General features: G+C 41.3%; 2 protein-coding genes across 3 annotated transcripts in view; one reads left to right on the forward strand and one right to left on the reverse strand.

The window, feature by feature from the left end:
* The window catches only part of CMSS1 (cms1 ribosomal small subunit homolog), a 67,735-nt gene that overhangs the window by 25,004 nt on the left and 27,133 nt on the right, over positions 1-15,598 (reverse strand). Inside the window, exon 1 of one of the 2 annotated variants that reach the window (XM_010720056.3) lies at positions 3,385-3,523. The exons of the other annotated variant lie outside the window; for it this stretch is intronic. Coding sequence (XP_010718358.1) covers positions 3,385-3,481 — 97 coding nt within the window. The 5' untranslated portion in view covers positions 3,482-3,523. Of the gene's footprint in view, positions 1-3,384; positions 3,524-15,598 lie in introns of those variants that run through there. 2 annotated transcript variants of the gene reach the window in all.
* Positions 3,622-15,598, forward strand: part of FILIP1L (filamin A interacting protein 1 like) — a 198,623-nt gene continuing 186,646 nt past the window's right edge. The window contains exon 1 of the mRNA XM_010720020.3: positions 3,622-3,873. The gene's annotated coding sequence lies outside the window, so the exon portion shown is untranslated. The remainder of the gene's footprint in view (positions 3,874-15,598) is intronic.

Raw genomic sequence — 15,598 nt, forward strand, 5'->3', positions numbered from 1 at the left:
CTTAAGGGAGTCATTTAGCGCACAAATGAAATCACCTGTCAGACTGTGCCAAGAAAAGTCTCCCTTTACCTGATTTTTAACACTTTAATATTCAAAAATGGTACCACAAAAAGATGGTTTTTGTGCTAGATGACTAGCAGTGAACCAAAATACAAAATGAAGGGTGTGCCTGGGGTCAAGGTCAGAGGAAATCCTGTTGCATACAAGTGAGTACAGAAGAAGAATCAACCTCACAAGACCAAGGTTAAGCTTAGCTTGCAATATAGCTGTAACACAGCCTATTCATAATTTGACCTTCTCGTTATCACATAATGCCTTATAAAACAAACACATTCAAAAAACAGAAAGAGACTGGTCAAGTATAAAAGTAATAAAAGGTCACACTTAGTTTGGTAAAAACTACTTACACTTCCACAAGATGTGACTGAATATAACATCATCTCCCTGTCTCCCATGAGAAAAATATCACCGCTGAGGTAAGGAGGGAGGACTCGACATTCGTTTTCAGTCATTCTAGTTTTAAAACCCATGGTAGATGAAGGGCAAACACTAAGATTTCATGTTAGGAAAATGACAGACTGACTGTTTGCCATCCAACCTAATTTCTTCACGACTGGCCAGTCAAACAAGCACCTGGAGCCTGAAGATAAAGAAGCACGTCAGCACAGAGTGCACATCACTTCTGCTGTCTGCTCTAGTACTCCAAAGCCAGTGACACTAAGAGCGAAGGCTCAGATCGCACGTAAGTCACTGCAGCCTCTTCATTACTCTTACTTCTGTTCTTTCAAAAACTACCCTTCTGACAACCTCTTTAAAATTCCATTTCAGCTTAAAAGCATGTTCTTAGAGAGATAAGGAAACAGGAGATGATTTTGTTTAGTTTGTTTAGAAGTAATATGGGTTTTGGATGTTTAAAATATTACTGGATGAATGTTACAAAATAATTAAATACTTAACCTTGTAAAAAGGGCTTCTCCTCTTGACAGGCCTTGTATACCTTACAGGCACTTTAGAAACAAGTTAAAGGATGCCAGCAATGCTGTGCAATAGTAAAAGAACATTCTAACAGAACATTTTAGGGAGGTGATCCTCCCCCTCTACTCTGCCCTGGTAAGGCCTCATCTGGCGTACTGTGTCCAGTTCTGGGCTCCCCAGTACAAAAAAGACAGGGATCTCTTGGAAAGAGTCCAGCGGAGGGCCACAAAGATGGTGAAGGGCCTGGAGCATCTCCCCTGTGAAGAAAGGCTAAGTGAACTGGGTCTGTTTAGCCTTGAGAAAAGAAGACTGAGAGGGGACCTGATCCAGGTTTATAAATATCTGAGGAGTGGCGGCCATAGCGGTGAGGCCAGTCTCTTTTCAGTGGTACGTGGAGACAGGACGAGGGGAAACGGACATAAGCTGCAGCATAGGAAGTTTCGCACGAATGTGCGTAAGAACTTCTTCACGGTGAGGGTGACGGAGCACTGGAACAAGCTGCCCAGGGAGGTTGTGGAGTCTCCTTCTCTGGAGATATTCAAGTCTCACCTGGACGCCTACCTGTGCGACCTGGTGTAGGGAACCTGCTTTGGCAGGGGGGTTGGTCTTGATGATCTCTAGAGGTCCCTTCCAACCCCTACAATTCTGTGATTCTAACTCTGAAAATTTGGGGAATAGGGGAAAAAAATAAATACATCAGAATACAGTTGACCAAATTGTACATTGTGGTTCATACATATTACATTATAAAACATCCCATGGGATCTTTGAACAGTTACAGATGCCTAGGAATTTGGGTTTAATCATTGAAAAAAAATCAATTGACAAGTATTCATTACAGAAAGTATGACTGTATGAAGGAGAATCCCAAAAATCTGGTTTGAAGTAGCTGTCAATCCAAACAGGCCTATGAGGAAACACATGTAAAAGCCATTCTAAAAAAAAGCCACAACTTCTCAACAAAAAAAAAAAAAAAGACCCAAAAATACCCATCATCCTTCATTAGTTATAATATTTTCTCCTATAAACGTTTCTGTTAATTGAAAGGAAATAAGTAAATCGGGAGCAAATCTTGCAAACTAAACTTGGGAGAAATCCATAAAACTACTTCAATGGTGGGTGCTGGCCTAGATCTGGCCATGATTAAGTTTTGTCCAGGAATGTAGTACAGCCCAGATGTGATGTCTCCCATAGTATTGCGAGAGACTCATATTTCCTACTGTCTTCTCACTGTCTTGGGAAGCAGCTGTGGCTTCACAGCTGTAGTTCTTGTTGTGAAGGTAACACACAGAGTCTGGCTGACTCTGTGGACTTGAAGCTGATAGATCATGATAAAATTACATAGCAAAACTCGCCAAAAACAGTAGGCTTCCATAAAAAATAGACAGCACATGTTGTAAAAACTTAGCAGCACATATTACATTATTTTTCATAGATACGCATTGATATTTTACTGACCACTGATATTATTAGCTTATGCCAAGAGCCTCTTGACTCATGCATGTTTTGCAGATGTATAATCCTATGATATAAGGCTATCACAGACCTGACATCTTCCTAGGTTTTCTCTGAACATTAAAAGCTGCATGCACATATATAACGTAGCATACACTTAGCTATGCGTCACTACCAACAAATACATCTCATTAAAGAACAGTACTGCAAACAAGCTTTTATCCCAGTTCTCCTTGATGACCCAATACAAAATGTGAAAGAGGGCATTTTGAGTTGTTCAGACTTCTGCTTTCTACATTAGGTCTTCATGGCAGCATCGTGACATGGCAGCATAGAGCATCGTGTTAACTCATATAAAATTAAACTTTCCTTCAGATTAAGAACAAAATTCTCTGAACATGTTGCCCCACCGAGTTAAAGTGGCAAACTCACTGGATTATAAACCATCTGGTGAGATCCAAGGTTCAGTGGCTATATTTCTAAGCCTCTTATTCTCCTGCTTCCTCCTTTGCATATCCTAAACATTTCTCAGCCATTTGGTCTCAGATACTGCATTTTGCACTGCCCTTTCAAGCAACCCTAGCATCTTTAATTTATATAATACTGGAATATACATTTGTGGATTTAAATAACATTTTCCCAAAAGTCTCACTACAGGAGCAAGTGAGAGAAAACATCTTCTAATAGACAGAAACCTTTTACATATGAATGAAGATTAATGGAATATAAAAGAGAAATACTACCCACTTTGCTGAATTAACATTTTTCAAAGGAGGAAAGGCGACAGGCTATTCATTTATGTCAGTACTCTCTATTCAAGACTAGAAATTACAATGCAACCTCTCATCTGTAAAAGTCTTTTGTGAACTGGCATGCAGCACACGTGTCCAAATGGTCAAATAAAGCACATCACAACTCGATCAGTTGCAACCGCCATAAAAATAGAGCTCATACCTATATTCATGTGCTGCAAGCAGATGGCTGATTGCTTTTCTGTCCTCTCACACTGCAGTCCTGTTCCTTTAGATCCTCTCTTTGTAGAGAGTGACATGCTGTGAGGTCAGTTTTCTGACAAGGTCATCTGCCTTCAGTGCATGAAGAGAACTACACGGAAAGTGGGATGGGCTATATTTAGAGTTTGGTCCAACTCCGTGCCAAGGTCCCCCCGCTGTCTCTCCCAAGCAGCACTGTCTCAGGTTTATTCCTGTAGCCTCAGCCCACAGAATAAACGAAGGGAGAAAAGCCATTCTGAGCTACTACTTACCGGAGCTGGGTTTTGGCAATTCAGTAGAACAAGTGGATCAGGAGCTCAGATGATAATCCCTTGCTTTCTTATTATTTAAAGTCTTTTTTTTTTCTTTATTCAAGTGGATTTTCCCTTTTGAAGTGAATTAGCAGAGGGAACTGCCTGGGATACAGCAGAAGCAAGCCTCCTGAGCTGAGGTAAGCTTGCTTTATTTTTGTACTGTCACTGCAATTAGAAAACAACTGAGGATGACTTGGACCAAATACGCTTTCTCTGCTAGACTAGTTCTGTGTGTCAACATTAACATGGGGGGAGAGAGGAGGGAGATAATGAACATCTCAATTTCATATCACCATTTTTCATTATCACTGTTTAAAGGAAATGAGAAAATAAGAGGATATCAGCATGTACAACAGAATATATACTATGATTTTACCCATTTCATTTAAAAAGTACATAGTCAAGCAGGCAGACGATATAATTCTGAAAGTAACAGAGAAGCAGATAAGTGCCTACATGCATGATGATTCTATATGCAAGTGTGCATTTAGATGTGCTAAGAGATGTTTTATATGCATTATTTTGTACAGTATGAGAATATATGGCTTCAATATTGCAAATATAGGGCTTTAGGCAAATAGTACAGTTTAAAAAAATAATTTGTAGATGAACACATGCTCAAATTTCTTCACAAGTCCAAAGAATTTGCCCAACTTCAGCCCTAGTACAGACAAGACTGAAGATCATGTTCAATTTAGTCTCCCTTTCACAGAATACTTTACATGAGTCCTGTATTGTTTTTCCTTTTAAAAGCATATATGGCCAAACAGCTCTCCTCAGCACTGTTTTAAACTGTTGTGATGCTCAAATAGAAAAAAAAAAATAATAAAAAAAATATAAATCAAAAAACCCAATTACCAGGAAAGAGTATAAGACAGCATGCTTGACTGTAAGGAGATCCTAGCACACTTCAAGTCACATGGACATCACGATCCAGTGGTGTGCAGTCCAACATTGGGAAACTGTTGTCACATAAAGATGATCTGGAGCCATGGAGCACTCCAGTGCGCATACACACACACATACACACCATCACTGTAGAGTCCTCCAAGGCAAACACACAGGAATGGTGAAGAAATGGAGTTGAAAGGTCCTCTTGACCCACAGGACCAAAACACTGCACCAAAAAGCTTTTTGTTACAAAAGAACCATGCATGAGTCCCAGCAGAAACTTCTGAAGAAGTAGATGGGTTTCACACTAACAGTAAGCAAAGTAAGCAACTGAATGGATTCCTGCACTTAGTTCAGTCTTCTTTCCTTAACATAACTGCTGATTACATGTCTTACATTAGGCTGAATAAGTAAAAGCTTACATGGCAGCAAAAACTTCACCTGCTGAAGAAACACCTGCTTCTGGTTACTCTCAGCTCTGTATAAGACCATCTGACCTTCCTTTACTTCTGCTTTTTGTTTGACAGTTTATGCTCAGCATGAACATTAAGTTTATTTGGAGGTTATTATAAAGACTATCTATTTTGCATAAACTTCCTTCTAGATTCTTTAGCAAACAATAATTAGGGCAACATACCAAGGAGTTAACTTGAGCTGTGTGGCATGTGACAGATCAGACTCATCCAGAAGGTTTCCATTGCAAGAATTTGGAGAGGAAGCTCTTACATGTGGACCATTGAAGCAATGTGAATGCACTCATGAAGTTCATCAGTAATCAGGAGGCTTTATAGTATAAAAGCAATGAGTGCTAAGATTGGTAACAGTCTTCAATAAACAACTGTCATCTCTGACAGAAAAGAGAAGAAACAAACGCAGCTTTATAATTTCTAAGATCAGTTTTTCCTGAAGTTATTGTTTAATGAGTCCATTTAGGTTTTACAACAATCTGCAGCACCTGTTCTCTGTTTGTGTGTGGGAAAATGTTATTTCCCTGTCAGCGTAATAGATATTGCAGGCTTAAAAAAGCATGATGTGTGTGAACATAGCCTGCAAATGCAGCATTCACACAGAAACCCTGCCAGTGGCAGCAGGGGCTAGCTAGTCTAGAGCTGAGCTGAAAAGGTCTTTGTCACAGAAGCTGTTGGATGGTTAGTTTGCATGTGGATGACAAGGTGAGAGCAATGGAAAATGGCAATATCACTGTCATGATAAATATGAGTCAGACATTAGAAGTAGGAAGAAGTAGGAGAGAAATGCACGAGTGAGCAAGCCTCATTGTTCTACTGTGGACAAACTTCAATCTGCCTCTAATCTCCTTCCTGTTGGGTCCAGTCCCTCCTGGTAGCATCCTTCTCTTCCTCATCTCTCCTCTCCATTAACTTTCCAGCACCAGAATGAGCTGGCTTCATCCTGGTAAAGTAGAGACTGGGGGAGGGGGGAGGAAGGGGGAGGTGGGAAAAAGAAAAAAAGAAGAAGAAGGAAAAGATCTTTATTTCCTCAACCATTGAAGGAAAGTAAGGCTGAAACCCCTCTGTTTCTACTTAGGAAGCAAAGAAGGCCTCAGATGGGGCTGATACTCACTTTTCTCACTGGTGGTGGGACCACAACCTCCTGCTCATGCTTGTGGAGGAGGAGGAAGAGAAGGCCTGGCTCATGATCTACACTACCAGTTGGCCAGGCAAAGCTCCAAGGGGACAGTCACAGACTGCTGGCACTGGTGCTGTCACTCTCAGCTGACAGGTGTTTGTAGAACCTGAGCCAGGTGGGTAAATCCAAACAGCGCCGGGTGAGAAATTCCCTGTAGCAGTCAGATCCTTACTATCGTCTGTAATATTTACAAGCCTGCTTTGGAGGCTTTCTTCTGGTGCAACCAAACAGCAAATGGCGCTGGGATTTTCCTCCTTCCCCACTGTTCTTCGGCCAAACCAAGCTGACAGAAACAAGCTGGGGTTTTGAGGAAAGTCTAAGTATTCCTCAGCTCATCCTGAAACAAGTACCTTTAGTCAGTGGGCAGAGAGGCCCTGCCAGATGCTGCAGCCTACCTGACACACAGCTCCAGAGTCGGACAGTGGGACTCAAACCTACCTCTGTCCACCACCATCACTGCATAGTTGGAGCTGCAGCCAGCATCTAGACAGGGATACCTCAAAGAATGGAATAGACAGCAAGAAGAGTGAAGGTGGCACCTAGAAAGACAGCTCAAGATATGTCGGCACAGCTCTCTGGGTGTATGCCTGTGTGAGGAGGGGATACTGTATTTGATGGGCAAATGAATTGCTACAGTTGCAGAAGGAGCTGCACCTCAACATCTGCAGACAAATTCTCTTTCAAAACCTCTCATAATTACTGTCATGACTCCTGAGTTGCCATGGCTCCCAAATTGTTGTGACTGCCATCAATCTAGGTAGAGAGGCAGAGGAGGATGTCTCAATGTGTGCTTTACATGAAAGAGATACTTACGTGCAGAAAATAAAAGAATCACAAAGCTGGAGTGAAGCAAATGGTTAGTTAAATAATTTCAGTTGTTCTGCTGAAGACTGTTTTCCTGAGGCTGAATGGTAACAGGGAAGAGGGAAAAATATCAAGAGTCCATAGCCCCAAGCTTTGTCTGACTTGCTTTCACAAGGCTTCCCCCAAGTATAAGAAGGGGAAAAAAAAACCAACAAAAACAATAAAATCCTGGTCCACAGGATCTATTTCACTCTTTGAGAAACAGGGATACCATGTTGCAGGAAAAAAAGCTTTGAGGTGAGCAACAACCTCCCAAGTCTGCATTTTCCTGCAGACTGATGTAGACTTTGGACTAATGGTCACCAACACTGGTTTTCACATTTGGCATGAGAAAATACTACTCATCACCTAAATAAACTCACTCCTTTCTACCCAAGTCAGAAGAAGATTTTACGCTCATGTCTAAGCAGACAGGAATCCACTGAAGACCTCACCAGGCTCTCTAAGCCTACAGGCCCGCATGGCCTGACACAACCTGCAGAGCCGCTCTTTCAAAATCTCTGCATGGGCACCACTTGCACAGTTTTATGGGCATCAGAAGGCATCCTAGCATTATTTCTGTAATGTCTCTGCTAGTTAAGGTCTTCTGTGCATGCCTCTGCATTGAAACAGAAAGCAAGTCCCACTTCAGGAGGAAAGTGCAGAAGTGGCCAGACCTGACCTCAGAAAGTGACAATGAGTGCAGTTAAGGACACAGCAAATGCAGCCCACTTTCCTCTATCATGCCTGCATCTCTCTTGCAGTCACAGAAATATACATGCATATATGTAACACAGCTGTGCACAGACATATGATGAAGCTTTATGGGGTAGAGACCTATTCCCTGTCTAAGAGCAAAACATAGCAGGAGGGGGCTAAAATGAAGCATCTCTTTCAAAAAACAGTTGTCTTACATGGAATCCCAGTTTGACTAGATGAAATGGAGAGCAACTATGACAATTTTGCTTAGAAACAGTAATGAGATTGAAAATAAGCAACTGGAAGTAGTTCACCTGCAATACCATAAAAGGGTGCAGTGGTATGAGAGAGATTGTATATACCCAGCAGTGTTTGTCTCTACTTGAAAATATGCTTTCAAAAGTATGTAAAAATTGAGGATGTGCAGCTGGTTACCCGCATAGGTTATTTTTTCATTTTCATAGAGCAGTCCTCAGCTCCCAGCTTACTGACAGATACAGAAGTAATCTGAAAACAGAGGGCTCCATTGGAGTGCACATTTGTACAGGTGTAACATAGGCACATGGCACACCAATCCAAAAGATCTCTGCAGGGAGCTTGAGAGGAGCTGGGAACCTGGGAAAGCAAAGCACAGCAAAAGCTGTGAGAGCAGTCTCTCTAAGAATAGTGTCTGCATGCCCTTCTGCTGCTCTGTGACATCTGCCAAGGAAAAGGATTATAGGCAATGCTAGACAGTACCAGTGCACTTCATTTTAACATGCAATTAAGTTTAAAACAAGTCCCAGTAAAAATTCCACCTACACAGTGTGGCACAGTCACGCAGGAAGAAACTGTTCAAACTGGTACTACATTAAAATGTCTCACACAAATTTCTTATCTATTACATAATACTAAATTCTTTCAACCTCAGCAAATTTACAGTGATTACTACTGGGCCTCCAAAGTCAAAGAAATCCAACAACACTGAATTCTTTCGTCTCAAACATCATAGAGTGAAAATGCATAAGCACAGCTGCAGAACTGTAAATTACATTTTTACATAAAATGAAACTTGGACTAAACATAGTCCTGTTAAAATAAATCCTTGGAGGTTAACTTTCTCATTTTTTTTCTACTCACAAGCAGCTTTTTAGTGAACCAGTCTTTTTTTCAAGAATCGTCTTTAAACATGACAATGTCCAATATCTAGAGATCACAGAATCATAGAATTGCTCAGGTTGGAAAAGACCTTAAAAATCATCGAGTCCAACCACAACCTAACCATACTACCCTAACTAACAACCTTCCACTAAATCATGTCCCTGAGTAACACATCCAAACGGTTTTTAACACATCCAGGGACAGTGACTCAACCACCTCCCTGGAGAGTCTTTTCCAGTGCTTAACAACCCTTACTTAAAGAAATTCTTCTTGATATCCAATCTAAACCTCCCCTGGTGCAACTTGAGTCTATTTCCCCTCGTCCTGTCACCTGTCACCAGTGAGAAGAGACCAACCCCACACTTGCTGCAATCACCTTACAGGTATTAGAAAAGAGCAATAAGGTCTCCCCTCAGCCTCCTTTTCCCCAGACTAAACATCCCCAGTTCCTTCAGTTACTCCTCGTAGGGCATGTTCTCCAAGACCTTCACAAGCCTTGTTGCCCTTCTTTGGAGCTCTTCCAGCACCTCAGTGTCCTCTCTGCGTTGAGGTGCCCAGAACTGAACACAGTACCCAATATTAAAAAAGTCAGTAACTACAACATGGTTGTAGTAGACTAATAATACTGCAGAAGAACACACGAGCATAGAATGAAAAGAATTTAAGATAATCCCCAATAAGCAATAGATGTTTTAGATACTCCCTCTAAGGGGACAACTTAATCACGCACAAAATACAGTCAAAACCAAAACTTTATGCCAAGACTTGAGTGTCTTGAAGAGTACTCACTCAAATAAAACAAACAGCAAATTTCTTCCTGTTAGTATATTTTACTCTGTTGATACAATGGTTAGAGATGTCATCCAATACAAATTGATGCATAGCATTGTACATCCACTCCTACAATACCCACCAAAGGCGTGGGAAGACAACAAAAGGAAATCCCACTTGAGAAGAAAATAAGATTAGCTCACTAGCATACAAGAAAAAGGAAGGGTTGAAATCACATCAAGATTTGCACTCTCTAGTGCACAGGGCTGTTTTGCCATGTTCCTCCTTCAGTCCAGCCAACAGGCTTGCATATTCCTCACTGTAAATCCATGCAACATCCAGCACCAGCCCTCATGGGAGCTGAGGCAGCTCATGCCGTGGTGAAGTTTCTTGATACAGACAAGTAGACACTGAAAGACAGAAATAGCATGACCTCTCTCACCCCTTGTGCAACAGGGAACTTGAGACTCCTGAAGGGGGGAAAAAAGAGCATTCACTCCCCCTCACACCAATTTTCAACTGACCTTCAGCTGTCTGAGGAGGACAAGGTGTAGGCTAATTATAGGTTTCTCATTTCTTCCCCTCACGTGGGCAGAGCATCTTATGAATCTCACAGATCTTTCAGAGCAGAGGTTGTTTTCCATTTGAAAGAAGAGCTGTTCATAATGAAGATATTTTTAACTGTAAATAGTGCAAAACTACAGTACACAGTCAGCAGTTTCCCATTTTACAATTGTTGAAGGCATACTGCATATATTAGTTAATACGTTGTTTTCTTTGCAGTTTGTGTACACACAACACGTGGTCAGAGAAAGGAGTCCTAGAGGATTTATTTGGATAGAAGTCAGGTGCATGTAAACGCACTGTTAAATTAAGGAGCTGCAGAGTCAGCGTTTCTAGATCTGATTGGAACTGCTTAGCATTTAGCAAATAGCTAGCACTTCTTCCTTCTCAGTTCATCTTACTGCAAAAAACAAGATACAGAAATGTCAGTGGGCTATCCTGGGGCTTCAATAACAAAGTTAAAGCGCTGTGGAATCCTTGAAGAAAATGCTATAGTATGATAAAATAATTGTTGTTTGCTACACTTCAGAGAACAACCCTCATGAAAGTAGAAATTATTATTACTTTTTAACATGTTAGACAATACAAACCACTTGCATTCAGACCACTAGGATGAAAAACAAACTTGAGGCTTGCTCTGTCCGAGAGACAAGGCTCAAAAGAAACCTTTCTAATTTGAACTTACAGTTCTCTGGTGTGTGTATTGATAGCCACATTCAAAGGCTTCTTTGTCATAGTTGTTTTTCAGAGACTTCTGGAAGAATGCCCTGACATGAAACAAAGGAATGATAAAGGTTATCCGTATCTAATGGGTTTTACTACTGAATCCAGCTCAAAGAAAAACTGATGACAGATTATGTAAAACAGGGGTCAGAATATATATGGTATGGGAGAGACAGAAGCAGCACTTTATCTAGGTCTTGAAGGTCTCAGCTCTGGCGACAGACTCTTAAGGCAGATGTCCTCCAGTATCCTATAGGAATTCACATGCTATGAATTCCTCATTCTAGACCTAGCTGGGAAGTGTAGTCTCCTCCTACTTGATTTACTGCAAAATTACTGATAAGGAAACCATGCTATAGCAGAACACTACCTCCAGTGCAACAGTGCACAGCAGAGATGAGATAGGCAGCGCAACTGCAGAGGAGAGATGAGTGCCCTAGTTCAGCCAAAGCTACAGAAAGCAGAAACCGTGAAATAATCCAAGTCTGACAACACAGAAAGCAGAACAGCCTTCAAATCAGACATGCCGTGTTTCATTGCTTGTCTTTGGCAGCAGAAATTATGTTCCTATACAATTCATATTATCAAGGACTGGCATAGGAAGAAATGTCATGATAATTTAATCCTTTTATTTATTTTTTCTGACTGATCACTTACCTCAGCAATGGTCACGACTGGAAGGCTTCACCAGGACTGTAATGAAGGTTAAGTCCTGGGGACCAATTTTGGTTATTAAGGGAGGTTTCAGCTGACTACACTTTAATTATTGGCGTAGCGCAACACTCTGAATTCCCAGGTACCCCATTTCAACCTGCAGACTAACATGACTTGGCTTAGCGCATATTCTAACGTTGTTCTCATAAATTCTTTAACAGTATTTCCAAATCTCAAAGGTAATCCAATTTCTTCTTTATTTTTATTATGGAGGCTTTCAACAGGTACTTCAACTAAAAATAACTAAGATGGTGTGCTTCTGAAATGCCAAAAATAGGCTCAGAAAACAAATACCTCTCCAAGTCTTGTAATAATTAAAAACACAGTGAATTTTCTAAATACAAAATAAAAGGTGATTTTGTGTTGACAAAACATTTTCAGTAGTTCTCCACAAAAGCAACCCACAGTAACATTTGGTTAAAATGTTCAGCATAGGTGAAGAAAAATAATACTAGGTATCATCTGCTATTGGAGAAACACAGAAATTGTCAGTGACAGTAGAAAAGCAGAATGTTCAGGGTTTACCAAACAGTGCAGTGTCTACATTATCTGCATGAGCCAGGCCTACATGAGCCAAGGTTTAAGGACTGACAAAACACATACTGTCTGAGAAATATGTGGCAAATGAAGAACTGGATCTCCAAATAAGCAAGTTGCATACTAATACATCACAAGACTCAGCAAGAACGATGTGATTTATACCTTTGAATTCACAAAGCACTGACATTTTCCTCTGCACTCTTCTCCGTGTCCTAAATTCACCAGTGTTTTGCTACTGTGTGGAAACGAGAACAGCAAATTGTCCAGAACTGATCTAGTTCTGGTCTCCAGTTCTGATCCTCAGCACTTTTCCACGTTCGTGACAAAAATATCTCATTTTCTACAGAAACAAGGAGCTTGCCTCAATGAGGTGAGCTGCTGCACCATCAGCTCAGGGTCCAGGAGGCCAAGGAACCCTTTCCTTGGTCTCTGTGCAGGCACAAAGCAGAAGGGGTGGCTCTTGCTCATGGTCCTAGAGTTGGAGTAGAAAGACTTGCTCCTAGCAGTGCTTCACTCTGCTGAGGGATGCTGAGCCCTTAATTGCTGCATCGCTTGGGCAAATGCAGCCCACCTCTGACTGAGATTTTTCGAGAAGGTACTGTAATTATGGCTCATCCCTGAAAAGGCTAGGGCAAGACAGAACATTACTTCATGTTGTTTCTTACTCCCCTGTATCCATAGAGCTACCGTAAAAAGCCAAACCAAAATAAAATAAAACATCAATTTAGATTAATTTTCAAGGGTGAAATAGTTCTGTGTAGGAAGAAACTCACACGTGTACAAGGAACTAAGGAGACGTGTGGTTTCAGATAATGATGATGATTTACCTTTGACAATGGATGAACAGAGCCTAAGCTCCTGTCTGCTTCAGCAATCGCTGCTTTCCCTCAGTTTCTGCTAACCTAACAGTGGGTATTCCATTTTACAGTTTTAATTACCAAAATATTACCTGGATAATTTGCTGCAATAAATAACCACAAAACTGTAAAGACAGCAACATGCTCAGTTGCATGTAAAATTACTCCTGATTAGAAAACAACTATTTGTGTTTATCAAGAACTGTTTGTGAAAAGAACACTTAAGGAGTTTAGATTGGAAACCTCTAAAAGGAAGAAGTAAACTACTGCCATAGCACATGATAAAAGAACTGACTTTCTGATGTGGGGAGGCAGCTTCTGCACAGATTTGCAAGCCTGAAACATTTTTTTTCTCCACACCAAGAGACCAACAGAGCACTTAGCTGAGCTTTCAGAGGAGCTCAAGTGATGCATGTAATACCTGCTGTGTACACTAACACACAGCACTGTTCAGATCAGAAGGAATGGAACAGACGCTATTGATCTCCCTGCCTCAGGTTAAGCACTTGGAGAGGGAAATTCCCCACCAGGGGCACATGAAAAAAACAGCACTCCCACTGTGCAGCCTCGAGGGATCTAGAATTTCCCTCCTATTTCTCTATTCTTGACTCTGTCTTCTAACTGCATCCAAGGATGAGCATAGGTAAATAACGCATTAGGCTTTACCTGAGGCTGACCCTAGCAGCTGCTTCAGAGGGGCAAGCTTGGGCTGGAGGGAGTCCTAAAGAGCTGGAGCCTACAGAGCCTTATCACTACAGCTCTGAGCCCCGCTGGCTGCTAACCAACCTCCTCAGCAATATTAAGAGCTGCTAATGTCCCAACACCTTTCGACACGGCAGTAATTAAGAAAGCAAAGATAAGCAAGCATCGTTTTTACTGCAGGAATGTTGTGTTGCTAGAAAACACAACATCTAGAAACTAGGTAACTATCTAGAAATAGGTATCTTTAGATATCTATCTAGAAAATTAGATACATATCCTCTTCCTTCAACTCTTCATGCATGCATCTGGAGTGCAGAATGTGCTTTGGAAATGACTGAATCACATCTGAATGAATCCACCAAGCAACACTCGCAGGGGTGAAGTGTAAGTGCAAGAGTCTTCAGACTGCCTCCAGGCAGCAATGCCTCCTGCAGTGACACTGGAAAAAAGCCATCTAGCCATTCCAGTCATTTTTTATGGTCAAGAAGAATACACAAAAATACAGGCCTCCGAGAGCGAAAACATCTCAGACAAAGCTAGGAATTTTTTGACAGCACTAGAGAGAGTTGCTGGCCTATTTTAACACTGCATAAAACTGGAAGAAATTTTGAAGAGGAGAATTACTTTTTATTTCCAGCATTAGAGGAAGATAAAGATCATGGCTTCATTGCCAGCATGGGCAGGACAGTAATGCATGAGGTGCAAGTCTCCAACCTGCGCTCAACATAGGAAGCCTCCAGCAGGTCAAACCTTTTTCTTTTTCACATCCAAATTCAAGATGGGAAGCAGAAGTAATTGCAGAGGATTTTCATTCAAAGAACAGCTTCTCTTCTGGTTTGCTGGTGGACTGCTGCTAGCATGTACTTCAGGAATCTCGAAGTATCCTTGTACTCTGCTATACAAGTAGGAAGCAAAGTTCCTTCTGATGTACTCCTGTGTTGAATTATGGGTTGTTTTACAAAGAGAGATTTTAAGAGTACAGTGCTAGGATTTGGACTTGATCAGAGGTCCGTAGATCTGTCTACTGCTTTCAGCACACTCAACTACAAGGTGCAAGCAACTTGCCTTCAGAACCCAACAGGAGTCGATCAGAGAGTGTCTCAGATGGTTCATCTCATTCCTACCAGGAGGCTCAAGGCAGGCAGCTGCTCCTCCTCACTAGGAGTGCCTTTCATGGCATCCCAGGAGATTAGGCTCCATTCCCCGTGAACCTATACATTATTAATCTTATCTGAAGCAGACAGTGCTGAAGCCCAGCTTCCTCAGTGTCTGGAAGAATATCAGCTGTCTCAAACTCAGCTCAAGTAAATGGAGAGAACGTATGCAAGTAGCACAAGAAAATACTTCTCAAAACTTCACAGGATTCAGAATTGTCTCCCTCTTTCTTCTCCTATGCACTACCAAAGCAACCACCTGCAATTCATGTCCCACTCTGTTGTCACTGCATCTGCAGGTACAAGACACTCCCTTTTCTATTTTCTGGTTACCAGATATCTGTCCCACTTCCAATCAGACAAAGACCTGGACCCAACTGGCCCATCCACTTGACTTTCGAGATGCAAGACTGTCTTTATCAGACCAACAGCAGAAAAGTATGCAGGTGGTGGAAAATATAGCATTACACCTCCCAAAGCCTAGGAATGGAACTGCAAAGAAAATTACACAACGTAATTCCTTAGTTTTCTATTCCATAGTCATCCTTCACTGGATTGGTTCCAAGACTTAGTAATTTCCATGGTTAGCTTTCTTTTCTTTTTTTTTTTTTTTGTGT

Source organism: Meleagris gallopavo, chromosome 1 (genome assembly GCF_000146605.3).
Source record: "Meleagris gallopavo isolate NT-WF06-2002-E0010 breed Aviagen turkey brand Nicholas breeding stock chromosome 1, Turkey_5.1, whole genome shotgun sequence".
Classification (NCBI taxonomy): Eukaryota; Metazoa; Chordata; class Aves; order Galliformes; family Phasianidae; genus Meleagris; species Meleagris gallopavo.